At 52.0% G+C, this 27430-nt stretch overlaps 1 protein-coding gene across 1 annotated transcript in view; it reads left to right on the top strand.

Annotated features, from left to right (window-relative positions):
* Nucleotides 1–27430, top strand: part of ABCA13 (ATP binding cassette subfamily A member 13) — a 188038-nt gene that overhangs the window by 55114 nt on the left and 105494 nt on the right. Inside the window, exons 24-29 of the mRNA XM_072791800.1 lie at nt 14734–14848; nt 15848–16177; nt 18177–18246; nt 18625–18756; nt 25285–25422; nt 26180–26360. Of these exons, the coding sequence (XP_072647901.1) occupies nt 14734–14848; nt 15848–16177; nt 18177–18246; nt 18625–18756; nt 25285–25422; nt 26180–26360 (966 nt within the window). The remainder of the gene's footprint in view (nt 1–14733; nt 14849–15847; nt 16178–18176; nt 18247–18624; nt 18757–25284; nt 25423–26179; nt 26361–27430) is intronic.

Here is a 27430-nt window from a genome sequence, read left to right as displayed (position 1 = left end):
TGATTGGATTGTTTGTTTCTTTGGTGTTGAGTTTAATAAGTTCTTTATAGATCTTGGATTCTAGCCCTTTATCTGATACGTCATTTGCAAATATCTTCTCCCATTCTGTAGGTTGTCTTTGAGTTTTGTTGACTGTATCCTTTGCTGTGCAAAAGCTTCTTATCTTGATGAAGTCCCAATAGTTCATTTTTGCTTTTGTTTCTTTTGCCTTCGTGGATGTATCTTGCAAGAAGTTACTATGGCCGAGTTCAAAAAGGGTGTTGCCTGTGTTCTTCTCTAGGATTTTGATGGAATCTTGTCTCACATTTAGATCTTTCATCCATTTCGAGTTTATCTTTGTGTCTGGTGAAAGAGAGTGGTCTAGTTTCATTCTTCTGCATGTGGATGTCCAATTTTCCCAGCACCATTTATTGAAGAGACTGTCTTTCTTCCAATGGATAGTCTTTCCTCCTTTATCGAATATTAGTTGCCCATAAAGTTCAGGGTCCACTTCTGGATTCTCTATTCTGTTCCACTGATCTATGTGTCTGTTTTTGTGCCAGTACCACACTGTCTTGATGACCACAGCTTTGTAGTACAACCTGAAATCTGGCATTGTGATGCCCCCAGATATGGTTTTCTTTTTTAAGCTTCCCCTGGCTATTCGGGGTCTTTTCTGATTCCACACAAATCTTAAAATAATTTGTTCTAACTCTCTGAAGAAAGTCCATGGTATTTTGATGGGGATTGCGTTAAACGTGTATATTGCCCTGGGTAACATTGACATTTTCACAATATTAATTCTGCCAATCCATGAGCATGGAATATTTTTTCCATCTCTTTGTGTCTTCCTCAATTTCTTTCAGAAGTGTTCTATAGTTTTGAGGGTATAGATCCTTTACATCTTTGGTGAGGTTTATTCCTAGGTATCTTATGCTTTTGGGTGCAATTGTAAATGGGATTGACTCCTTAATTTCTCTTTCTTCAGTCTCATTGTTAGTGTATAGAAATGCCACTGACTTCTGGGCATTGATTTTGTATCCTGCCACGCTACCGAATTGCTGTATGAGCTCTAGCAATCTTGGGGTGGAGACTTTTGGGTTTTCTATGTAGAGTATCATGTCATCGGCGAAGAGAGAGAGTTTGACTTCTTCTTTGCCAATTTGAATGCCTTTAATGTCTTTTTGTTGTCTGATTGCTGAGGCTAGGACTTCCAGTACTATGTTGAATAGCAGTGGTGAGAGTGGACATCCCTGTCTTGTTCCTGATCTTAGGGGAAAGGCTCCCAGTGCTTCCCCATTGAGAATGATATTTGCTGTGGGCTTTTCATAGATGGCTTTTAAGATGTCGAGGAATGTTCCCTCTATCCCTACACTCTGAAGAGTTTTAATCAGGAATGGATGCTGTATTTTGTCAAATGCTTTCTCTGCATCCAATGAGAGGATCATATGGTTCTTGGTTTTTCTCTTGCTGATATGATGAATCACATTGATTGTTTTACGGGTGTTGAACCAGCCTTGTGTCCCAGGGATAAATCCTACTTGGTCATGGTGAATAATTTTCTTAATGTACTGTTGGATCCTATTGGCCAGTATCTTGTTGAGAATTTTTGCATCCATGTTCATCAGGGATATTGGTCTGTAATTCTCCTTTTTGGCGGGATCTTTGTCTGGCTTTGGAATTAAGGTGATGCTGGCTTCATAGAACGAATTTGGAAGTACTCCATCTCTTTCTATCTTTCCAAACAGCTTTAGGAGAATAGGTATGATTTCTTCTTTAAACGTTTGATAAAATTCTCCTGGGAAGCCATCTGGCCCTGGACTCTTGTGTCTTGGGAGGTTTTTGATGACTGCTTCAATTTCCTCCCTGGTTATTGGCCTGTTCAGGTTTTCTATTTCTTCCTGTTCCAGTTTTGGTAGTTTGTGGCTTTCCAGGAATGCGTCCATTTCTTCTAGATTGCCTAATTTATTGGCGTATAGCTGTTCATAATATGTTTTTAAAATCGTTTGTATTTCCTTGGTGTTGGTAGTGATCTCTCCTTTCTCATTCATGATTTTATTAATTTGAGTCTTCTCTCTCTTCTTTTTAATAAGGCTGGCTAATGGTTTATCTATCTTATTAATTCTTTCAAAGAACCAACTCCTGGTTCTGTTGATCTGTTCCACAGTTCTTCTGGTCTCGATTTCGTTGAGTTCTGCTCGAATCTTTATTAACTCCCTTCTTCTCTTGGGTGTAGGATCTATTTGCTGTTTTTTCTCTAGCTCCTTTATGTGTAAGGTTAGCTTTTGTATTTGAGTTCTTTCCAGTTTTTGAATGGATGCTTGTATTGCGATGTATTTCCCCCTTAGGACTGCTTTTGCTGCATCCCAAAGATTTTGAACGGTTGTATCTTCATTCTCATTAGTTTCCATGAATCTTTTTAATTCTTCCTTAATTTCCTGGTTGACCCTTTTATCTTTTAGCAGGATGGTCCTTAACCTCCACGTGTTTGAGGTCCTTCCAAACTTCTTGTTGTGATTTAGTTCTAATTTCAAGGCATTATGGTCCGAGAATATGCAGGGGACAATCCCAATCTTTTGGTATCGGTTCAGACCCGATTTGTGACCCAATATGTGGTCTATTCTGGAGAAAGTTCCATGTGCGCTTGAGAAGAATGTGTATTCAGTTGAGTTTGGATGTAAAGTTCTGTAGATATCTGTGAAATCCATCTGGTCCAGTGTATCATTTAAAGCTCTCGTTTCTTTGGAGATGTTTTGCTTAGAAGACCTATCGAGTATAGAAAGAGCTAGATTGAAGTCACCAAGTATAAGTGTATTATTATCTAAGTATTTCTTCACTTTGGTTAATAATTGATTTATATATTTGGCAGCTCCCACATTCGGAGCATATATATTGAGGATTGTTAAGTCCTCTTGTTGAATAGATCCTTTAAGTATGATATAGTGTCCCTCTTCATCTCTCACTACAGTCTTTGGGGTAAATTTTAGTTTATCTGATATAAGGATGGCTACCCCTGCTTTCTTTTGAGGACCATTCGAATGGTAAATGGTTCTCCAACCTTTTATTTTCAGGCTGTAGGTGTCCTTCTGTCTAAAATGAGTCTCTTGTAGACAGCAAATAGATGGGTCCTGCTTTTTTATCCAGTCTGAAACCCTGCGCCTTTTGATGGGGTCATTAAGCCCGTTCACATTCAGAGTTACTATTGAGAGATATGAGTTTAGTGTCATCATGATATCTATTCAGTCTTTGTTTTTGTGGACTGTTCCACTGAACTTCTTCTTAAAGGGGAATTTTAAGAGTCCCCCTTAAAATTTCTTGCAGAGCTGGTTTGGAGGTCACATATTCTTTCAGTTGCTGCCTGTCTTGGAAGCTCTTTATCTCTCCTTCCATTTTGAATGAGAGCCTTGCTGGATAAAGTATTCTTGGTTGCATGTTCTTCTCATTTAGGACCCTGAATATATCCTGCCAGCCCTTTCTTGCCTGCCAGGTCTCTGTGGAGAGGTCTGCTGTTACCCTAATACTCCTCCCCATAAAAGTCAGGGATTTCTTGTCTCTTGCTGCTTTAAGGATCTTCTCCTTATCTTTGGAATTTGCAAGCTTCACAATTAAATGTCGAGGTGTTGAACGGTTTTTATTGATTTTAGGGGGGGATCTCTCTATTTCCTGGATCTGAATGCCTGTTTCCCTTCCCAGATTAGGAAAGTTTTCAGCTAGAATTTGTTCAAATACATATTCTGGCCCTCTGTCCCTTTCGGCGCCCTCGGGAACCCCAATTAAACGTAGGTTTTTCTTCCTCAGGCTGTCGTTTATTTCCCTTAATCTATCTTCATGGTCTTTTAATTGTTTGTCTCTTTTTTCCTCAGTTTCCCTCTTTGCTATCAACTTGTCTTCTAGGTCACTCACTCGTTCTTCCACCTCGTTAACCCTCGTCGTTAGGACTTCTAGTTTGGATTGCATCTCATTCAATTGATTTTTAATTTCTGCCTGATTAGCTCTAAATTCTGCAGTCATGAAGTCTCTTGAGTCCTTTATACTTTTTTCTAGAGCCACCAGTAGCTGTATAATAGTGCTTCTGAATTGGCTTTCTGACATTGAATTGTAATCCAGATTTTGTAACTCTGTGGGAGAGAGGACTGTTTCTGATTCTTTCTTTTGAGGTGAGGTTTTCCTTCTAGTCATTTTGCTCAGTGCAGAGTGGCCAAAAGCAAGTTGTATTGGGAAAAAGAGAAAAAGAGAGGAGAGAAAGAAGGAAAGAAAAGAGAAAGAGAAAAAAAAAGGGAAGAAAAAGAAAAAAAAAAACGAAAAAAACGAAAAAAAAAAAAAAAGAAGAAAAAGAGAAAGAAAAAGAAAGGAGAAAAAAAAGGGGGTGGGGGAAGGAAACAAATCAAAAAGCAAAACAAAACAAAAACAAAAACAAAAACAAAAACAAACAAACAAAAAAAGAACCACCGGGGAGTATCTTCTGATTCTGTGTATTTAAGTCCCTTGGCTTCTCCTGGAAGTTGTCCGTCTAGCTGGTGTTCTGGGGAAGGGGCCTGCTGTGCTGATTTTCAGGTGTTCGCAGTTGGGGGAGCTGCTGTGCCCCTGCCTGGTGCAGGGCTCAGTGGGGGTTGTTTACCCCGTGAGGCCGCAGGAGGAACAGCCCCAGTGGCGGGGCAGCTCTGGAAACCTGGATTCAGCTCCGGCAGGAACTCCGTCTGCAGGGCCTGGAGGCTCCGGGGCGGGGCCGCTGATGTGCTCAGCTGGGGCAGGAGCGTCCTCGCTGTCCTGGGCCCTCCCGGCCTCTGCCTGTCCCGGGGGAGGCGGGATCCTGGGCTGTGTCCCGGCGCCCTGTGCTCCGGAGCCTGCGCTGGTGGATTCGCGCTCCCGGGCCTCGCAGCCCCCTCCGTGGAGCCGCCGCCCGAGCCCCTCCGAGCTGCTCCTGGAACCGCGCAGCCCCCTCCGCACGGAGCCTCTTCCTCTGCCCGAGCCCCTTCAGCTGCTCCGGGTCCCGCCGGGTCCCCCCGCCCGCGCTGCAGCCCTTAGGGAGCTCGGCGCACTCTCCTGGGCGCGCAGTTGCTGTTATTGTCCCCGGGAGCCCGAGGGCATCCCCGCCCTCCTGGGTCCTGCTCCACCTCCCTGCGAGCCCCTTTCCGCCCGGGAAGGTCGGTGCAGCTCCTGCTCCTCCGGGACGGGGCTCTCCTGTCCTGGGGACCCTCGCCCCGGCCTCAGCCCGGCTCCTCGCGGGGCCCCTCCCCCTTGGAGGACTTTGTTTCTTTACTTCTTTTTCCCCGTCTTCCTACCTTGATAGAAGCGCGAACTCTTCTCACTGTAGCATTCCAGCTGGTCTCTCTTTAAATCTCAGGCCGAATTCCCTGAACTATTTTTTCTTGGAGAAAATATCACCTAGAGCAAAATTTGAGAAAATGGCTTTTTTCTGGCCAAGTGTTGTGTAAAAACCTCACAATAGCCCCAGTGCCAGGGCGTTGTGGGGATGAATGTCCCGTTTCCAGATACCGGGAGAAATGGACTTTTTATGATGCTGTCCCTTAGCCGAATCTCGGGAAGATGGGATTCTGAAAGCCTCTCTCTAGCTCCAAAGCATGCTGTCGATGTTCCCCCTGGAAGAGGGGCTGGGGCGAGCAAGTAGGAGGGGCAGGTTCCCTCCCTCTGGTGCAGGGGAGCCTGGGGTTTGCCCCCAGGAGGGTGCACTGCGCAGAACGGCCCCATCTCTGCAAACGTCCTCATGGCAAGTCGGAGGTGGCCCGCGTGGTGGCCAGCTTTCCCTCCGAGCCGACCATGGTGCTCGGCTAATGGGCTTTGTGAGGAGGAAGGGCCCCATGTGCTTTCTCACCCCTTGTGAATGGGACCCATTCAGGCCTCAGGCTGGAGGGAGACACGGTGACTCAGCGACTCTGTCCGTCAGTCGTTACTCACATTGAGAGTAGCTGCCATCTGTCCCCACCGTCATCATATATTGTCACACAGTATGGACCATGCTGTACTTTCTGTCTCCCTGACCTACTTGGTTTATAACGAGAAGCTTGTCTGTTTTCATCCCTGTCACCGATGCCGCCCATCCTGTCCCTTCTCCCTTCTGGAAACCGCCACTTTGTTCTCCGTAGTTATGAATCTGTTTCTGTTTTTTTTTTTTTTTTTTTTCCTTTATTATTAGTGCTGTTTGTTTATTTTGGTCTTTTTTACTTTCCACATAGAAGGAGAATCACGTGGTGTTTGTTGTTCTCTGACTTGTCTCACTCATCATAAGACCCTCTAGGTCCATCCATGTCATTGGAAACGGCAAGATCTCATTCTTTTTACAGCTGGGTAATATTCTATTGTATACTTTGGAATATATGGTATATGGTCTATAGACCCAGGGTCATCACAGGACCTGCAGCCCCATGGGTCGACACATTCCTGCCCTGCGCTGCCTGAGCCATGTGTCTGGCTACGGCCCTGGACCATGGGGTTGTGGGGTCACTTTTACTCATTCCCTCCTCGGATACGGTAGGATTTCACGATTTCTCAGAAGCCTCTGTTTTAGTCCTTTGAAGCACGAGAAGCAGTAGCCTCATTTTCTGAGAGTCAAGTCTTGGAGGCCCTCATCGCCATATATCCTTCTGTTCTGTCTGGTTTCTAGTGATGTCCTTACCTGAAGGCTCGGTGGGCCTGTGGGAGGTGGAGGCCCAGTGGAGAGATCCTATAAGGCCCTGGTCCTCGGCCACCAGGGTGATGGCTCTGAAGCATGGTGCCGACCCCCAACCACGCTTGTGGGAGGTTTTTAGTAGCTCCTGCTACTTGCAGAATGAGTTATACAGTCGTTAATGGACTCATTTGTTTGACTATTTACTATGTACTATGTGTCTGTCTCCAGACGCGGGTGGGTCAGTGAAGGGACAGGTGAAGTCACCCGCTCCCAAGCCCAAGTTGAGGGAAGCAGGGTCTACACATACAATAAAGTAAACACTTGAATTGAGCCCTGGAGGGAGGTAAGAGCCCTGCTGGTGTGGGACGAGGATGGCAAGGCTTCCAGAGGAATTATTAATGTGGCCAAGGGCAGCCTTGCCAGGGAAGTGACATTCAGTCTATTAAACAAGAAAAATTCAACTGAGTAAATTTAAAGATCAAATGGGCTTTATTCAGGGTTCCCGAATCAGGCATCAGGCATCATCTCATGTGGCAAATACGAAGAAGCTCCCAGAGCGGGAGAAAGGGAAAGGCTTGTCAGGGCAAAAGGAGAACATTCAGAGGACATTATTAGCAAAGAGCACATTGTTTCAGGCCAGGTTACCCTCCGAGGGGAACACAGGGGGCGTCTCTGCAGCGCTGACCAGGTGATTCCAGGTTGACTGGTGGCTGGAGCTGCAATTGGGCTTCGCTCGCTGATGTGGCTCAGCACAAGTGACCCATGTTTTGGGCCTGTTCTCTCTCTCTCTCTCTCTCTCTCTCAAAGATTTATTTATTTATTTGAGAGAGAAAAGGTGAGAGTGAGGGAGTTGGGGGGGGGGGGGCAAGGGAGGAGAGAGAAAATCCTAAGCAGAGTCCCTGCTGAGCCTGGAGCCCAGTCTTACAACTTTGAGATCCTGACCTGGCTGAGCAGGAGCCTGCTTCTCCCTCTTTCCTTCCTACTCCTATTCTCTCCATCACTTAGTCTCTTTCTCAAATGAGTAAATAAAATATTTTTAAAAAAGAAAGAAAACTTGCCTTTGGAGCCAGGTCCTCCTCTTGCTGGTCACAGACCTCGGGCCAGTGATGTGACGCTTGCTGGTGGGGATCCCTGCCGGGATCGGGATGCTTATTGCCCGCCGGCCCACCTCACTGGCTTGCAGGGCACAGCGGTGGTGTGCTGCTGAAAACCAGACCTGGGGAGGGGACGAGACCTGCCTGTGAGCACCTAGGGCGATCTGGGGGCCGTGGAGGGAGGCAGGGGAGCAGCGGGCAGAGGCCGAGCTGCTGGGGATGTGGAGGCCGCTCTGCACTTTGGACACAAGCCCTGCATCTTGAGTGAGAAAAACAAAAGCCAGTCCCTCTGGTTCTTTCCCTCTCCTGTCCTCTTTGAACTCGGTGGCTGCAGCTGCGGCTAATAGAGGCCAGCAGCAGGCAGAGGAGACGCTAGACAAGGGGTCATTAGAATGTAAATCCAGCATTCGCCACCTTCAGGAAAAGAGCTGGTGCCAATGAATGTTTCTGAAGATCAGAGCGTCCTTTCCTAGATGCTTAGTAAATCAGCGGTTTGATTTCCTGTTTGCAGACTTTGGCTGAAGGTACTTTTGTCTGAGTTCCAGACTAGGAGTGAATAGTCGGAAGCATCTGGAAAACACCTGGTTGATTTATGCGGTGTGGACAGTAGGGGGCAGATGGAATCCTATTCTGACCTCCCTGACTTTTATATGTTTCTTTTTTTATTGTGAGTTTTATAAACAAATGAATATCAAGGGTTGAGACAACAGAGGGAAAAAAATCCTACTTCATACCCTCTTCTTACACGTCAGTTCTATTTTGTTTTGTTTTCGAACTGCTCTTCCACGCGTTGTCGTGGTGATGCGCATGTCACATACCGGACGTCATGAATCTTGCTAAGACACAGGTGCCTGCGCTGGTTCTTTGGAAAACAGTGTGTCCAGCACTTGCCAGGTGTCAGGTACCGTGGGCTCCTGGGTTCCTGGCAGGAAGAAAAGGTGTTCACTCAACGTGAGGCTCGAACTCACATCCTCAGGAGCAAGGGTCACGTGCTCCACCACCTGAGTCAGGCCGATGCTGCAATTTTATCTTATTCTATTTATTTATTTATTTATTTATTTATTTATTTATTTATTTATTATTTATTTATTTATTTATTTTTGCAGTTTTAAAATACATTACATGTACAAGGGCCTTCGGTATGTTCTGCTTCTCTTTTTCCATTTTCATGGAACTATATTTGGACTTTATTTATCGATTCTCTCTGAATACTTGGAATATGGGTGCCGATGGTCTTCGTCTCCCAAGAACTGTTTGAGTAAAGTTTCTATTAATTTCCAAGTGGAAGTCCTCAGGAATTTCCAAAGTTACTAAGTGTACTTTTAATAAGAAAAAAATAAGGGGCACCTGGGTGGCTCTGTTGGTGAAGTAGCTGCCTCTGGCACAGGTCATGATCCTAGCATCAGGTCAAGCACTGAGCATCATTGGGCTCCCTGCTCCTCTCCCTCTGCCACTCCACCTGCTTGTGCTCTCTCTCTCTCTCAAATAAAATATTAAAAAAAAAATAAAATAGAAACTACTCTGTGATAGCATTTTTTTCAATCAGATTGACAAACACTCAAAAAGGCACCCTATGCTAACTGCCACCTCCTGTGGGTGTACCCTAATTTTTGCATTGACTTCAGAAAGCATCTTTATCACGTCCACATTTTGAATTAATAGCATTTCTCCCTGTCAGCTAATAGATAATCTCCTCTTGTGAATGATTCTTGGGCCCTTTAGAAGAATTTCTAATTTCTTTTTTTGGGAGCACAGATTCGATCCATATTCACTTTGTTATTTAGGGATTCTCTTTCCTTGATGTGCATCCTTTCATGTGTCCTGGACTAAGGCACATAGGTCATGGTCCCCCTCCTACTTGGTTGTCCCTCTCTCTTTTCCTGTGCTGAGCACAGATGTGAACTACTGTCTTTGGAGTCCTAGTTAATGCTTCGTGCACATAAGTTAATGTGATGATCCCTGCTTGCTTCCCTTCCTTCCTTTCTCCCTCCCCCTCTCGCTCTCTTCCCTACATCTCTGTGTTCCCATTTGCTTGATGTGCCATGTGCCTCTGCCCTTAGACTTTTCTGAAATGTTTTGTTTTGGGTGTGTCTCTTGTATGTTTCATATACCTTCTTATTTAGGTGACAGTAGGTGTGTAATAGGATGAAGTGAACTTCCTTGTATAGATAGTCTTAGGTATTTTTCTATACTTGTAATTTTGCTTTTAAACTCATATTTAGGGGCACCTGGGTGGCTCAGCGGTTGAGCATCTGCCTTGGGCTCAGGGTGTGATCCCGGAGTCCTGGGATCGAGTCCCTCATCAGTGTCCCCGTAGGGAGCCTGCTTCTCCCTCTGCCTGTGTCTCTGCCTTTCTCTGTGTCTCTCATGAATAAATAAATAAAATCTTTTAAAAAAAAGAAACCTCATATTTAGTGATGCTTTATTGTTGTTCTAGTGGATATCTTATAGTTGCAACATCATATGAGTAATATCAACCCTTTATTTTTTTATGATGTGAAATAAAAGCAAAGTAATTTCTCTTTCTCCATCAGTAAATTTTCTTCTCCATCATGCAATTTTCGTTGATATTATCCAGTGTCTTAGATTATACCATGAAAGACACCTACTTATAATCTGTGAACTTTGAACAAATACCCTCTAATTTTCACACTTGCCAACTTATTCTCTCTGATTCATTTCTCCTAACCTTCTAATTATCGTTTGTTGTATCATTTCTACGTTTCAGGGAACATAACATTTCCTGTCTGTCTTGTCATATGAATTTCCATTTTTGTTTTAGTCTTTCTTTTACTGGAACCACATGTTCATTGCTGAGCATTATCCTAATACTGTAATTTACCGGTCATCCTTGGGTGGGCCAAAATTTGTCTTCTAGTAATTTCTTTTTTTTTTTTTTTGTTTTTTTTTTATTTTTTTGTTTTTTTTTTATTTTTTTTTTTTTAGGATGATCATATGAGGTCATACAACCTGCGTTCTTACATCCTTAACTCTTTGCAGTTTTATATTTGTTTTTTTTAACAATAAGTTTATTTTTTATTGGTGTTCAATTTGCCAACAACCAGTGCTCACCCCTTCAAGTGCCCCCCTCAGTGCCCGCCACCCAGTCACTCCCCTCTTCCCCTTCCACCACCCCTAGTTCGTTTCCCAGAGTTAGGAGTCTTCCATGTTCTGTCGCCCTTTCTCATATTTCCTACCCATTTCTTCTCCCTTCCCCTCTATTCCCTTTCACTATTATTTATATTCCCCAAATGAATTATATTTGAAGGCAGCTTGGCTGGATATGAAATCCTTCACTCAGTATTTCCTCAAGTATCTTGTAGAAATAACTCCATTATCTGTGGCCTTGAATGCGATTATGGAGCAATCTGAGGCCACTTTGATGTTTTCCTGCTTTTATTTGACCTGTTAATTTTGGGGAGTTGCTGGTGACTTCAAAATTGAGTGAATTAAAAAAAATTGAGTGAATTTAGTGGGATACATTTCACTGTTGACCATTTTAGGATAATTTTGCATGGTGCAGGATAAGACCTTTCAATGTGTAGATTCAGGTTTAAGTTTCCTTGTATGGAAATTTTGACAGATCTTTTTCAGAGTCTCCAATTGCACGGATTTCTTTTCCCTGCATTTCTTATCCATAAAATTTTCCTACTTTACAAAAAAAAAAAAAAATGCCTTGTATCACTTCTGATTCTCTTCGTTGTGTTTCTTACGTCAATTTTTCATGGTCCCATACCACGTTTTATGCAGTATCGACATGTGCTTCTTCCAATTATATCTTTGTCTGATGGGTACTGTTTTCCTTCTATTTCTTTCTAGGTTTTTCCAGTACACACTTCCTTTCGTCTTGCTGTCTTGCCACCTCATCACTGAATTGTAACAATTCTGCTACAGGGTGGTTTTTTTAATGTATGGAATTCCCTTTTTAAATATTTTTACATTTATAGCAAAAAATATGTTCACTGTTTTCATCTGCTTCACGGTACCATCTTTTGGGTTTATTTTTTTCATTTGTTACTAACTGTGGGTCTCAACCACCTTTATCCCTTACATAAATGTGCTGGATTTGTGTTTTTATTGTTGTTACTCGTTCTGAATGAATTGGATATTCCTGACAAGTCGTTTGCAAGGGGTCCTATTAGTGGTGAGGACCAGGTGACATTTCTGTGGCCACAAGGGCTGAGAGCTTCCTGCAGATACATGTGTTCTTCGCATAACAGTAGGGTCTGGGTGCAGGAGTGGCTTCTAGTACCACCCTCCCCTTAACATGCAGCTTGGCATCCACTTAACACATCCTGTTCCATATGCTGTACCCTGGATCGTGCCCAGGACTTTAAGAAGAGCAGTTTGACGACACCTTCTAGATCTGCAGAGTGTGGGCTTTGCTACTGGTATCTCCCTTACCTACTTTGTGTGACTCCTTCTTGACCTTGATTATTTTAGCAGCTGTTTCAAATACTTCCAAGCATTTGTCAAAATCAGAACAAACATTTTTCCCTTCTCGTTGACTAGGGGCTGATTCTCAGCAGCAGATTAGGCAAGGGAGAGGCACACAGCCACGTACTACCGTTTCTCACTCCACGCACTTTCTCCCAAGTGGCCTCACTCAGGCTGTACGTGCAGAGTGTCTGGACGTTCTCTGGCTCCGGGGTAGTGGCTGTAAGAACTCCAGAACTGGGTTTATTCCACTGCAGACCTGTCATGACTTTCTCCTTTACAAAGGTGGAGGGTCCATAGGACATGCACATCATAGCCCCAGACCCACAGAGAATCCCCACCCAGTGTGACTTCTGGGCAGTAACTTGGGTGGAACCTTAATATTTGTGTGTGATACTAATTGGCTGTTTGTAAGACGTTGCTGGAAGTACAGACTCCGATAGCCATCAATTCCAGTGCTTTTAAGTAAAAAAGATAAAGTTCACGAACACGTAGATAGATTCTTTTCAACCCCCCGCACCCAAACTCTGTATTAGTTGTTTCTAACTTTACGAGTGATCCAAGCTTCATTTTTGTGGTAAATTGGGCTAGCCCGGGAGAAGTGATGTCACCTGTGGGGTATACAGGGGTATATACTGTATGGTGTTCCCGTTCACAGACTTTTACTTGCACTGGACACTATGAAAAACAAGGACTAAAAAATCCCAGAAAATTCATGAAACTGAGTAGCGTGTGAGTTACCTATTTAGCTTCACCGTATAACATACAAGTTAACTGATATTTAGCTTTAAAATGTGATGCACAAAGTTGATGGCTCAGCATAGTCATCTTAGGCAGAAAAATGAATAAAAATAAGTTAATCCCCCTTCCCTTTTTTTTTCACGCACTTACGGTTTCATTGACAAATATTTGGCTCCTGCTGCGTGGCCTGTCTTTGCCAAGCCGAGGAGTGGGAGGCCTTCCCCAACAGGCCCAACCACCCAGTGTGAAGGGCAGATGGTTAACACTCTGAAGGGAGGTCTGGAGGGGGGGGTCCCTTCAAGGCTGTTGCAGCAGGGACCTCGCTAGCCGGTCCCATCCCCAGGTCAGCATCTTTGTCTGCACCCTTGTCCATCTACACTGCTGCACGTCCACTGTGACCTTCCCACGTTCTCCTCCTGGGCTTTGCCACCTCCACTTCTCTGTCGTCACTGCATTCAGTGCTCTGCTTAAAAACCACACACCTGATAGGTTCCCTCCCCTCCTTCCAAAACTCTTTCGTGGAATTCCTTTGTTTTTTGAGTAAACCTACTGTCACCTAGACCCACAAAGTCCTCCTAGGGTTCTGGCCCCGCTCATGTGCCGCCTCCACCTCCTAACCTGACTTCAGATTCCTGCGATTTCTGCAGGATTCATTTCCACCTGTTCTGCCCTCTGATGTCTCTTCCACGGACGCCTTGGCTAACTACCCTGTTGCAGATAACATCCCTCCCCACTAGGGCCAGTGCTGGTCTTCCACATGCTCGACCACGTGTGTCTTCTCATCCTGGCTTACGTCAGGTGTGCCCCAGCCCCACCAGAACACAGGCTCTTCCATGACAGGACCTTTCTCTGGTTTGCTCACGGACCACATGGCCCATCAAATGGCTTGCCCCTCTCGGCGGCCCCCATGATGGATCAAATCATGAGTGTGTGGCCCAGAGCTCAGGGGGCGTGGGGTGAGGAGGCGGGGCCCCGGTTGGGGTGGGAATCCCGTATTTACAGCGGAAGTCACAGTGAAGGGACAGAGACAGAAGGAAAGTCAGGTTCTAGAAGCAAAAGGAAGAAGGGAAGGAGGGACCAGTCACTGGAACCAAACCCCCAAGAAGTCAAGAAGGAAAATGATGGAGAAATGCTCCTTGGGTGTGAGGCGTGGCCGTAACGGGCCTTCTGGAGGTCGGCCGTGTCAAGTTGCATTGGACAGGGAAGCTCGTGGGTGAGGTTGGGGAGTGAGTGGGGAGGAAGAGCCAGGGAGACTTTCTTTCTTTTAAAGATTTTATTTATGAGCGAGCGAGCATGAGCGCGGGAGGAGAGGCAGAGGGGAGGGACAAGCGGGCTCCGTACTCACTGTGGAGCCCAGTGAGGGTCTTGTCTTATGACCTGAGCTGAAGCTGAGTCTGGCACGTAACCGACCGGGCCCCCGGGCGCCCCACGGTGGGGAGACTTCGAGCGGCCACTTGTCAGGTATCTTGTAGGCGATCATCCACAGTCACCGGAGACGGTCGATGGGAGATAGACTGGTCTCCCCTGACGGGGAAGTTGTGATCATGGGGTAACGGCCGATTTCCTTCTTCCCACCCGCTCTGCCAAGGAGCGTGTCAGAGAGCAGTGACGGGGCGGGGGCAGTGGCCGCTCAAGGGACCTCCAGCCAGCGAGCGTCCTTCGTGACTTTGCACACCTCCCGGGACACCACCAGCCGACCTAAGTCACAGGCCCGTGGAAGTGGCCACACGAGCTATTGCTCCGTAGAAGGGTTTGAGGCTTGTAAGGACGACAGGGAAAGCAGGCACATGGGACCCGATCCCGAGCGGAACGCGCCCCTTGGCCTCGGACGCTCACGGGATCCTTCCCTTGCAGATTCTTGAACAACGTCGGTTTCTTCTTCCCTCTGATAATGATGCTGACGTGGATGGTGTCTGTGGCCAGCATGGTCCGAAGGCTGGTTTACGAGCGACAGACCCAGATAGAGGAGGTAATCGGCGGGGGTGGGCGGGCGTCCTGGCCCGTAGCCACCCCCTCAGCCGGGGTCCCCATGCCCGGGGTGGGGCGGGGGGTCTGGGGAAAGCATTTCCCGCCCGCCAGGGTTAGCAGGTGTTTCCTGTGGGGCTGTGAGGGAGCCCAGGACGGGTGGCCAGGTTGCTCACTTGCCAATTTTTACATGACCCGGAAAGGCCCAAGGGCGCACTTCCCGCCTTGACTTGCGGGGCGATTCCTTCGCGGGCAGCCTCGCCGTTTTGGCTTTAACATCATTAAAACTTGGAACAGTTGCAACTGCTTTTAAGGATGACCGTCCCGGGTGGAGGCTGGTGTCCGGGGAGGACCGGTGTGCACGTTGCCCGCTGGCCTCCTGTCCTTTGGTGCAGCTGCTTCCTGCATTGTTCGCGCACTTAGAACCGACTTATCCCTGCATTTCTGTGTTTCCCCCTCCAGCAGGGCCCCGGGTGGGGGGCTGGGGTCGAGGCCCGGCCGCACCGACCTGGTCTCCTTTGCCAGTGGCCAGCCGTACACCCGCGGCCTCCCGGGGAGTTCTGGGCTGAAAACCCATGGGTTTACCGATGTGATTCCGTTACCATCACTTCAGGCCGCGTCGTTGTGTGGAAAGCCTTCCAGCCCGGGCGTGGGAAGGCCACGGTCCCCCTTCCCTGCTTTGCGCTCTTTGTCCTCATTAAACCCAACCAATAGAGCCAAAATGATGAAAAATAAAAACGAAGGAAAACAACCAAAAATAAATAAATAAATAAATAAATAAATAAATAAATAAATAAATGAGGGGGGAGGGTGTGGAAGAAAGAAAACCAGCAGCGACCAAATGGACGAGGCAGCGTGGGGCAGGCTCCCAGCCCTGAGGTCCCCGGGGCGCCCGCCACACCGGGGCCCGGGCTCCAGGGAAGCGTCGGGTGCGGCCTCACCCGGGTCTCATCTCCTTCTCGGCCTTGGGGTGATCACCGTGCTCTCCCTTCCTCCTCGGCAGTACATGAGGATGATGGGGGTGCACTCCACGGTCCTCTTCCTGGCCTGGTTCCTGGAGAACGTGGCCACGTTGGCCCTGAGCAGTGCCGCGCTGGCCGTCATTCTGAAGGTGAGCGGCATCTTCGCCCACAGCAACGCCTGCATCGTTTTCCTCTTTCTCCTGGATTTCGGGGTGTCGGTCGTCATGCTGAGTTACCTCCTGGGTGCGTTCTTCAGCCGAGCGAACACAGCAGCCCTGTGGGCCAGCCTGGTGTACATGATCAGCTTCCTGCCCTACATCGTGCTGCTGGTTCTCCGTAACCAATTAAGTGTCATCGTTCAGATGTTTCTGGTAAGTGGGGTTTTCGTTTCGTTCTGTTGCTGTTTTTAGAAACGCACAACACAACCGCTGCACCCACCCAGCAGTCGGTCCCCGCAGCACTTTTTGGAAATTGGTAGCACCTTAGAGGCAGCACAGGACCTCTGTGTCTCATTGTTTGCCGGATGGAAAGCAGTAGATTTCCAGAGCTGTTTTATTTATTTATTATTTATTTTTAAAAAAAGATTTATTTATTTATGGTAGACATAGAGAGAGAGAGAGAGGCAGAGACACAGGCAGAGGGAGAAGCAGGCTCCACGCAGGGAGCCCAACGCGGGACTTGATCCCGGGACCCCGGGGTCATGCCCTGGGCCGAAGGCAGGCGCACGCTGAGCCCCCTGGGGATACCCTCAGAGCTGTTCTAGAAGCAAAAGATAAGCATTTCTCCTGGAGCATCAGGGATGACGTCATGTCGGGTGGAAGGATCCCTCCACTAGCAACGTCACAATTGTTCCACCGTTTAAGGCACCTCCCGAAAAAGTACGAGAATTCTTTTCCGTGCTCGATGTGATGTACGGACCAGAGAGGTGCCTGGACCAGAGAGGTGCCCATTCCCTGTTTGATGAGAGCTGCCTGGGGAGCACGGAGCCGGGAGGGAGCAGGGAACTGCGTCCTCGTGGACGGGACATGCGCGTGGCTCTGAGGACGGTCAACTGCAGGGCACCAGCCCGTATTTCAATTCCCCCCGCAGGTCAGGCCAGGTCCCCAAACTGCAGCCTGCTGGGAGGTGTGAGGAGAGTCCTGAGGGAGCATTTGGAAGGTTCCCAGGATGGTGGACCCTCGGGGCTCCTGTGGGGTTCCCTGAAGGCCGGCAGAGGTCAAGGTGGCAGCTGATGTACCCTCTCCCATGGGGATGGGGTCCCTTGTCTGCTCGTCCGGAGTCTCTGCGTGAAATACCTCTGTACACATCGTACACCTCCAGGGCTCCTGCTGGCCGTTTCCCCACAGCACCGATGCGTGTGCCTGACAAGCAATTGCCGCCTTTGTTATCATTATTATTTAAGATTTTATTTATTTGAGGACGCATGTGTGCACAGGCAGGGGGAGGGCAGAGGCAGAGGGAGAAGCAGGGTCCCCGCGGAGCCAGGAGCCCGATGTGGGGCTCGACCCCAGAACCCCCAGATCATGGCCTGAGCTGAAGGCAGACGCCTCACCGGCTGAGCCCCCCGGGTGCCCCGAAATGCTGCCTGTAATCAGCATTTTATCCATCGATAGGTGCTCACAGTTCCAATTAGCTTATGTCACACCTGCTGTGATTGGTAACCAATAATTGATAACCAATAATTTCGGCTGAGTGTTAACGAGCTGTTTGCTGGACCATTAACATGAAACACGGGGACCATTCACCCCCAGCCCCACCTCCTTACATGTAGGAGAACCTGTGGATCACCTGCGTGAATTCCAAGTACGGTTGTGCATGTTTCCGTGCTGCAGTGTGCAGCGTCTGGTGCCCCTGTTACACGCTCAGATGTCTCCTAGCCCCCCCACCCCCCATCCCTGCCCTGGAAATAATCAAACTCTGGTACACGGCGATCCTCTTAAGCGTAAAACGCTTTCCCAGGGCACTTTTTTGTGGACAAAGGACCTTGCAATGGAAATAAGGCCTTTCCAGTGCCGAATGGTGCACGTGCTCCATCGGGTGCTGCCCCTGCTCCGGCGCGTTCGCTTAACCTAAGAAAGGGGCAGTCGCCACGCTCCGTTTGCTGCTATTTTGCACGCTTTCCCGTGTGCAGCATCTTGGGCTTGCGGTGCTCGGAGCATCGCAGCAGAGACACAAGCCCCTTTCGCGTTCACAACTAGCTTGCTCTGCTGCTTCCAGAACGGGCTGACGTTGGGCCCGGCCGCCCAGGGCCCGCATGCCCGTGGGCGCCCAGAGCCGCAGCCCACCCACCTCGGTGGGGACGAGCGCCGTGCTTGCTGGGGTCCGCACACGCGCTAACACGCTGTTTCCCCCTCCCTGTGCCGCGGGCAGTGTCTGCTCTCCACCACCGCCTTTGGACAAGGAGTGTTCTTCGTCACCTTCCTCGAAGGGCAAGAGGCAGGTAAGGGATGCTCCGCGGCACAGAGATCAGTGAGTCAGACTGGTGGGGTCGGGCGGCTGCGGGCGGGCGGGCGGCGTGCAGGGCGGAGGCCGGGATGGGGGGAGGTAGCAGTGGGGGCAGAAGGGATGCGGCGCTGCACACGGTCACACATGTCCGAGACTGGCCTGTGGCTAACGCCAGGCCCCCCGGGAGCCTGGAAATCGCCGTGCAGCTCAGCAGCCTCATGATTTGCTGGAAGACCCGCGATCCCCGGGGTGACCTGCAGCTCTTGGCTGCGCTCAGCTTTGCTCTGAGCCTCCAGGACGTGGGAACGCGCTGCCGCAGTCAGCCCCACAATGGCATGTGCGATTCCGACCCTGACCTTGTCCTTCCTTCTAGGGGTTCAGTGGGATAACCTGTCCCAGCCCCCGGAACAAATGGGCATGACCTTCGGCTGGGTTTGCTGGATGATCCTCTTCGATTCAGGCCTCTATTTCGTATGTGGATGGTACCTGAACAACTTGGTTCCTGGTAAGAATTCTGCAAGTGAAAAAAAAAATGCTAAAATAAGCTTCAAAAAAGAAAAAAAAAAGCCCTAAACCCAGTTTCAATCAGTATGTGTGAATATCAGAATGATTGCTTATTCTTGACCTCAGGCTCAGAAAGGGGGCCGGTACGGTGTATCGTCGAGGGGACGGTGAAAGTTCGAGTCCTGAGTGGCAGGTGAAGCCACCTGAGGTCGGGACGGGGGCGCCCGGGGTCACCCACCGACGGTCACGGTTCCCTCGCTGGGCTAGTGGGGAGGGGTGGGCGTGCCACGTGCCGGCTGGACAGACACTGCTTTTGCAAGGTCTCTATTTTATATTTTTAGCAGGAATTGCTTTAATGACATGTGACGCCCTTGCTGAAATTACTTGTGATTCTGTCTCTGTGTTTTCCAAAGCACCTGAATCTTTCAAATGGCATCTCGCCTTTAGAGTCAAGAACTAAAATAAATAAATAAATAAATAAATAAATAAATAAATAAATAAATAAAGTCAAGAACTAAAACCGAAGGAAAGAGAGAGAGAGAGACTGACTCTGATCCTATAGATTCAATATGAAGGGACAGAAAAAAATCCCGTCCGTTCTATTTACAAAAACATATTTCAGACGCGGAGAGCTCACGTGTTAATTGAAGGATGACAGGGAACCCAGATGGAATGTGCCGCCGACAAAGTTATTTTGCAGAAAAAGCAGGGGAGAGACCTCCTTGGCCTCCAAGGGTGAAAGAGGGAACGCATACCTGAAACGTGTCTGAGTTTGGAATATTAAGTTCCAGGAATGAAAGGGTGGGTTCTGGAAAATAAGTTTTTAAAAAAATGAGCTGAGGAATTACAAGGTAAAGGTGAAACAGAGCGAGAAGCGCCGGGTGTGACGAGGCGACTCGCCCGCTTGGGGGCCCGGATGGCGTTCGGGGCATGTGATGTTGACAGTAGTGGTTGGTCGGCGGGCGGGAGGTGTCAGGAGCAGAGGGTCGGGGCGCGGGGGGACGCGGGACTGGAGGGTGGTGGGGAGTCGCTGCCCAGGGACAGGCGGCCGGAAGGAGGTGGACAGACGGGCCTCGCAGACCGAAGCACAGTGGAAGTGGAAGGGTCATGACCCCGGAGGAGAGAAGCTGAGCTTCGGGGAGTGAGGGCTCGCCCGGGACAAAGCGAGTGGCGAGGGGTGTCAGTGTCCCTATACGTCGCCGGCGGCTCAGGGTCCACAGGGCGATCACCGGGGGTGTGGGCGGGAATCCGGGGACCTGAGTCCGGGGCTCCTGGCGGGATGCTGTCCTGTATACTGTGATGGGCCGGTCGCACCCCTTCCTGTAGCAGCGGCCGCTCCCGGAGCCACAGGGTGGGAGACAGAGGGGTGCGGGGCTGCGGGGCTCTGTGCCGTCGAGGACGCTGCGGCCACGAGGAGGCAGCGACCCCGCGGGGGCTCAGGGCGGGCAGCTGGGGAGGCCGGCTGTGGGTGAGGAAAGGGGCCGGGCCACGCGGACAGGGACATGGTCTGTAATGGGCGCCCACGCGGGGCCCTGGTGAGGGATCCGGGGAGGCCCTCGGGCTGCGGCCCCTCCCCGAGGTCCTGCGGAAGGTGAGCGGGGGGGGGGCGGGAGACCGGGCCCAGGGAGGGAGGACGGGTGAGCTGGGGTCGGCTGCGCTGCCTGGGCGGGCATAGACGTTGGGGCCGAGGCTCTGCCCTGGGGGAAGGAAGCACACGCAGCAGGCAGCTGTGTCCAAACCCGGAGACGGAGACAGGCCACCGCCGCAGGCAGGTCCTGTGCGAGACTGCCGAGCCGGCGGGGGCATCCGATGGTCCGTCTCAGGCACGCGGACCTGCTGCCTGGAGGTGCCGCTGCGTGTCGGCAGCAACCGTGCCACGCTGCCCGTCCCAAGAGCAGTAGGATGTGTCCGTGCGAGTCTAGCGTAGAGGACGGTATGCATCAAGGACGAAACTACACATCTGGCGAGGGACGCCCCGGTGGCTCAGGTCGTGGCCTCGGGGTCACGGGATCGAGTCCTGCGTCAGGCTCCTCGCTGAGCTCGGCATCTGCTTGGGATGCTCTCCATCCCCCATCCCCACACGTTTCCTCTTTAAAGATCGGCGAACGTGAAGTAGAGCTGAGTAAGCGGACAGGGTGCCACGTTCCCCAACGTGGGCGTTTACCATTTTAAGTGTGTTGATTGTCTCCAGATCAGTGTATAAGTTCATATGCCTCATACCGCTTCAGGTGAAGCATTCTATTGGGAAAGTCGAGTGGAACCCACATAAATCATTTAAAAAAAAATACTAAAAAGGCAATTTGGTTTCAACCGGTGAAATACTTCTCAAGGGCAGTGAGAAATGTAAATTGATGACAATGGTCAAAAATTGTTGAAAATAGTGAAGGGGGGACTTTCTGGGTGGCTCAGCAGTTTAGCATCTGCCTTTGGCCCAGGGCATGACCCTGGGGTCCCGGGATTGAGTCCCACATCGGGGTCCCTGCATGGAGCCTGCTTCTCCCTCTGCCTGTGTCTCTGCCTCTCTCTCTCTCGCTCTGTGACTATCATAAATAAATAAATAAATAAATAAATAAATAAATAAATAAATCATAAAAAAAAAGGAAACTGCCAGAAAATACTGATGGGCTTTCCTAAGTGGGATTGCGATTTTGAGGAGCTCTCTGACCCGACGCGTTCCTTTTAGGACAGATGATTTCCATCGCTCCTTTACTCTCCTGGAATGGGATCCGCAGCTAGTGAGGCCGCCTTCCAACCTGATTTGAAAGTTTAATGTAAATTAAGTGTAACGTGAAAGAAAGAAAAGGAAAGTGATCTGTAAAAAATAATATATAAACTCTCAGCGCCGAGGCACGACTGTTAGAACAAGGAGGGAGGTACTCGGACGCTTTCCTTACTTCCGAGGACAAGGTTCGGATCTAAGGGAAGGAAAAGGATCCAACGCCGTTTGGTACTAGAAGCAAGGAATACACATGGCAGAGATAAACGGGATGAGAACTGTCATGAAAACTAATGTTAAGCAATCAGAGTTTTTTGTATGTGATAAGAAATGCGGGGATAATTTAATTAAACTAGGAATAATGTGGGAGGAAACATTACAGCCAAGGGAAGTGGATAAATGTGACTTGAAAAAAAAAAAAGGATTTTATTTATTTATTCACGAGAGGCGCAGGCAGAGGGAGAAGCAGGCTCCATGCAGGGAGCCCAATGCGGGACTCGATCTCAGGACCCCAGGGTCACGCCCTGGGCCGAAGGCAGGCACTCAACCTCTGAGCCCCCCAGCTGCTCGTAAAAGTGACATTTTTGTAAATGATCTGGGTCTTACTCGAAAGTGTGGGGTCAGATAACTTCTCAGGCTCCAACATGGGGTGGGGGCACCTGCGTGGCTCAGCCAGCTCGGCACGGGGCCCTGGTCATGACCTCAGGGTCCGGGATGGAGCCCCGGGTGACGTCCCTGAGAGCCGAGGCACAGGCACCTGCAGGTGGCGTCAGACGTAACCAGGTCCTCCCTGCCCCTCACCTCAATGCGGAATCTCTACGACATGATGTTTTATTATTTTGCTGAGCGACTTAAAAAATACGCAGAATGATGATAACCGGACGTAGCTTCTCAAACACCTTTATTAACGGAGCGTAGCGCGTTTCCTAAAACTGCCAATTCTGAAAATACTTGGTTCTGAGTTGGTTCGAAGCGATCGCAAATCCTTTGTCCTGAATCTGTGCGTCATGAGCCACGCGAGCGGCTACTGCTGAGCTGCCTGGGGTCTCCACAGACGTCCCGTTGGCATCGCACCGATGACGTGGTTTCCTGAAACGCTGGGCGTTTCTGCACCAGAAAACGAAATGCGTTTTCAGTGCCTTCCTGGGAGGTTCGGTGTCGTTACAGCTGCCCCAGGGCGCCGGGTTCATAGGTCCTAGGCCCCGCCTGCTGGAGGTGGCTTTTCTTTTCTTTTTTAAAAGATTTTATTTATTTATTTGACAGAGAGAGAGAGAGAGAGAGAGAGAAAGAGAGAGAGAGAGATGGAACAACGGGGGGGCAGAGGCAGGGGGAGATGGAGACTCCCTGCAGAGCAGGGAGCCCGATGCGGGACCCGAACCCAGGACCTGAGCTCCTCGCCGCCTGGCTGTGCGAGACGGGCCTCCCAGGGGGCAGGTCAGGGGCAGCTCTCTTGGCTGGGCTGTCCGGGCACCCGCAGCACACCCAGCCCCGCGGACCCCTCCCAGGAACGGCCGGTCGTGCTCCCATCGTTAAGCACGTGCCTTCTTATCGCCGGTGCTCCTGATACCCTGACGTCTTGGGCCTCAGTGCCCCCCCCCCGGAGGGACTGTCCCCAGGGCTGGCCCCTACGTCCTAGACGTAGCTCGCTGTTCTGTGCACACCCGGCAACCCGGCTACGCCCCGCTGCCGCCCCGTGGGCTCTCCGGCTGCTGCCCTCATGGCCCAGGGCTGGGACGCGCAGCCAGGAGGGGCCCCTGTGCCCCGGAGCCTGCTCACCTGCCTCACCTGCCTCACCTGCTCCTGCACAGCAGGCACAGCAGCGGCCACGGCCTCAGTCCCCTCCCTGTGTCTCCCTACTGCGCCCGTCCTGCCCCTGCCCTGTGCGCCTGCCCTGGGGCCTGAGCAGCCAACCACCTGCTCCAGGCGGGTTCCCGTCTCCCGGCCTCCCCAGGCCCCAGTGATAGTAACACCTGCAACTTAAAGGGCCTGTTGGCGGAGCCACCCCGAAGTCCGCTCGCACAGCCATGGGCACCCCTGCAGGTGGCTCAGCCCGGGAAGCGTCGCCGTGGGCGGGTCTGGGCAGGTTGGAAGGCCTCACGGCAGGGCCGGGGTGGGCAGCGTCCCCTGCCTCCCCGTCCCCTGTCTGTCTTGTCCCTGCAGTGCCTGGTGGGTGGGGTCCCCTCCCCATCCCCCGTCTGTCCCGTCCCTGCAGTGCGGGGTGGGTGCAGCCACCCACATTTCTCGCCCTGCAGCCTTGGCGGGAGGCCGGGTCAGGCCCGCGGGGTTCGGGGCCAAAGGCCACCCTGTGCAGAGCTCCCCGCGCACACCTCGCCCGCCCTGAGCCTTCTTGTTTCATAGACTCTCCTCCATGCGCTTCCAGTTAAAGTTGGTTTCGCGCCATCTGCCTGGTTTCACCGGCTTCTGTGTTGACCCCTGCGGGGCCTTGGGGGCCAGGGCTTAGGAGCCCCCGGGCCTGCGTGCCAGCAGGCGGCTCCCCTGGAGGACAGGCCCTCGGAGCGCAGGGCCTTTGCACATATAATGTGCCCGGTTACCCCCGGTTGCGGGGCTGGTAGACGCTCAGAGGCGCGTTTGCACTTGGAAGGGAAAGCCAAGCGCAGGGCGGTGCCCCTTCGCCTCTGCTCATCCAGACGCTCATCGCCCAAGGTGTTTGGGTCCGTTGCCCGCCAGCCCTCGAGCTGTCAATGGCGCTGATGCTGGTCACCGAGCGGGTCCCTCGGCGGAGCACCGAGGTGCCGGGCCTCCCCGCTCGACTCGGGCGACAGTGCGTCAGCTGCTGCAGGCCTGTGCCCGGCGGAGCAGCTCCCGGGGGCTGCTGCACGCAGTTCCTCGAAGTCCTGCCGCGGGCTGGGCCCCTGCCCCCCGGGAGGGAGGGGTGCTGACAACACCCTGACTCGAGTGGTCGCCTCCGGCAGGTGCAGGGGGAGAGCGTGTGGCATAGGCCGTGGTTATCCAAGGCTGCTCATCCCTCCCCGCCTGGGGTGCTTGGTCGCTGGCTCGGGCCTTGGAGAACATCCTGCCTGTGGGTGCATGTTTTCGGGGGCGGGCGTGGCAACACTGGCCGTGTGGCTGGCACGGGAGAGGCCGCAGGAGGCTGGTTGATGGCCCCGTCCTGTCCCTCTGCCCTCGCTCCCCGTCTGCCCTAGTCTGTCCCCGTGAGGACGTCCATTGGATGGGATGAGGGCTGACCCGGGGCCTCGCCTGGCCTTAGGCACCTCTTGAAGGCCTTCCTCCAAAGCTGCCCCATTCTGGGCAGCTGGGGGCTCGGGCGTCCGCGGGAACCTTGGGGGACACGGCTCAGCCCGTAGGATCCCAGCCCCGCACCCTCCTTCACTCGCCCCATCTGCGTGTGGTCGTGTCCTTGAGCCTCCGGTTACACTGGGTGAGTATCGCCCATGTCTCCGTGGCTGCAGGGCCACTCGGGCCTCAGCTCCCAGTCACTTGGAGGATTCTGTGCACGTGTGCAACTGACCACGTCACCGGGCAGGGGGAGGGCGCGGAGCTCTACTCCGGGGACGTGCGGCGATTGTTCAGCGCTGTTTTTATTTTATTTATTTATTTTTTGACATTTTATTTTATTATTTTTTTATTGATTTATTCATGAGAGACCCAGAGAGAGGCACAGCCACAGGCAGAGGGAGAAGCAGGCTCCATGCAGGGAGCCCAACGTGGGACTCGATCCCGGGTCTCTAGGGTCACGCCCTGGACTGAAGGCGGCGCTAAACCGCTGAGCCGCCCGGGCTGCCCAAAAATAAACTGATTTCCATCATGTTTTATTATTATTATTTTTTTCAGGAGCTTTCGGTTTAAGGAAACCGTGGTATTTCCCCTTTACTGCATCATATTGGAAGAGTCTGTGTGGCTTAGCGGCAGGAGGACGCCGCGCGCCTGGCCCTGACCTGTCCTTCCCCCACGAGGACTCCGACAGGGAAGGTCTGTAAAGCAGCCGCGTCGGAGGCACGTCCGTCTTCCCTTCCGGTTGCTTACCTTCTGTTTCTCGTGGGGCTGGAGTCTCCAACTGTGCCCCTGCCTCGGCTGCCGGCTGCCCCGGGGTCCGTGCTGGGCTCAGAAGCGCGGCTCGGGGCTATGTCCCGAGGAACGATCCCCCGGTGGTGGCATTGGGCCGGGGGCCAGAGCGCTGGGGTCCTTCCATCACCTGCTGTTTGCAGAGCCTCTGTGCGCGCGTGCACCTGCTCCACGGCCGCAAAACAAAGCTTGGGTGCTAGCATGAGTGGGTGAGAAACAAAGGTGAAGGGGGCAGCTGCCCGGTGTGCTCACGGAGACGCCACGAAGGTTCCCCCAGGCCTCGCCTAGGCCGTCCCGTGGAGGCGGGACTTCAGAGGCAGCCCCTGGAAGGGAGCACAGGCTCCCATCACGGCGCTTCCATTTATATTTTTTAAGATTTTATTTATTTATGAAAGATGCAGAGAGAGAGAGAGGCAGAGACCCAGGCAGAGGGAGAAGCAGGCTCCCTGCAGGGACCCCGAGCCGCCCGGCCGCCCGGCCGCCCCGTAATTTCTGCTGTGATGTAATTGGCCTCTTGGTTTCCGTGGGGAAGGGACTCGCGCCTCTGGGTGCGTTTCTGTGAGCTGCGATCCGCGTCCGAGGCTGCGCTGCCAGGGCCGAGCCGTGTTCTGGGGGCTCCGGGGGCTCCGGGACCCGTCGGGGTGAGTCGGCATCTTGTCTGCAGGGTCCTCGCGACACGACGGGGCGGGGGCGGCTGGAGGAGGCCCCCCGGGCGTCGCCCTGGTGTCCGTGACCAAGGAGTACGAGCCCCACAAGGCGGCCATCCGAGACCTGAGCATCACGTTCCACAGCGACCAGATCACCGCCCTGCTGGGGACCAATGGCGCAGGGAAGACCACCGTCATGTGAGTCCCGCCCCACGCTCGTTGACACACGGGACAGACGGACGGCCCCGGGGCCTGAGCCGCTCGGCACTGGCGGTGGTGACCCACGGGGCCCCGGGACAGCGGGCGGGTGGGGTCCCTCGACCCCTCGCTCCCCGCAGATGCCGCACTGTATCTTCACGTGGGTCCTGGGGCGCCGCACCGTCCCCCCGCCACGCTTCCTTTCGCTCTCCTGTCTCTGGGAACTTGAATCGGGAGGGATGTCTGCAAGGTTCTCCACCGCCTGAGTCCCGGCTTGACTTCTGGTTTGGGGCCCAATGGCTCCAGATTTGATTAAAGAACCAGACCGTGGGGCTCGATCCCAAATCCGTGAGATCAGGACCTGAGCCAAAAGCAGGAGTCGGGGGCTCCACCCGCTGAGCCGCCCGGAGGCCCCTGCTTTGAGCTTCTAAAGCAAAGTAGCAAAATAACACACAGAAATCTCCAATAGAAGTCAAAAAAAGGGAAGTTTTGCTCTGTGCTCGGAGCTGAAGTCCAGCTGCCCATCCCGCCGAGCGTTCGCAGTGTCTCAGCTCAGGACGGGGAGCCCTCGGGCGCCCGGAGACGCGAGCCAGCGCCCCGCATCCCGCCGACAGCGGAGCGCGGGCGCCTGGGGCCTGCGAGTGCGTCGTCTCTCCTACCCCCAGGAGGCCTGAAGCCTGCGCGGCTCGGTCCCTGGGGAGGTTGGCGGAGCTGCAGCCTGTGCGGGCCGTGAGCTGGGCGCCGGCGCAGAGCACTTTCGGGAGCCGCGCCCTCCCTGGTGCCCTCGGGGCGCTGACGCTGGGGCTCATGGTGGCCGTGACGCATCGCCCCTGGGCGCCCGGCGCGGGGCTCTGGGGCCGTGTGCTCATCCTTACACCTGCTGTGGGTGGTGGCCGAGCTTACGTCCAGGTTTGCGGGGTTGTAGACGGGGCTGCTATGGTCCTCCCCACGGATACTCCTGCGTGGATGCACCTGTTAGTCTTGTGCATAAGCAGCCAGGGGCGGATTTGGGATTTGCTACGAGCTAGGGGCGGCGGGCGTGCCTATAAAGTCTCGGAACCGTGAGGACG

Source organism: Canis lupus, chromosome 21 (assembly GCF_048164855.1).
Source record: "Canis lupus baileyi chromosome 21, mCanLup2.hap1, whole genome shotgun sequence".
Taxonomy (NCBI): domain Eukaryota; kingdom Metazoa; phylum Chordata; class Mammalia; order Carnivora; family Canidae; genus Canis; species Canis lupus.
This window is presented reverse-complemented; position numbering and strand designations above follow the sequence as displayed.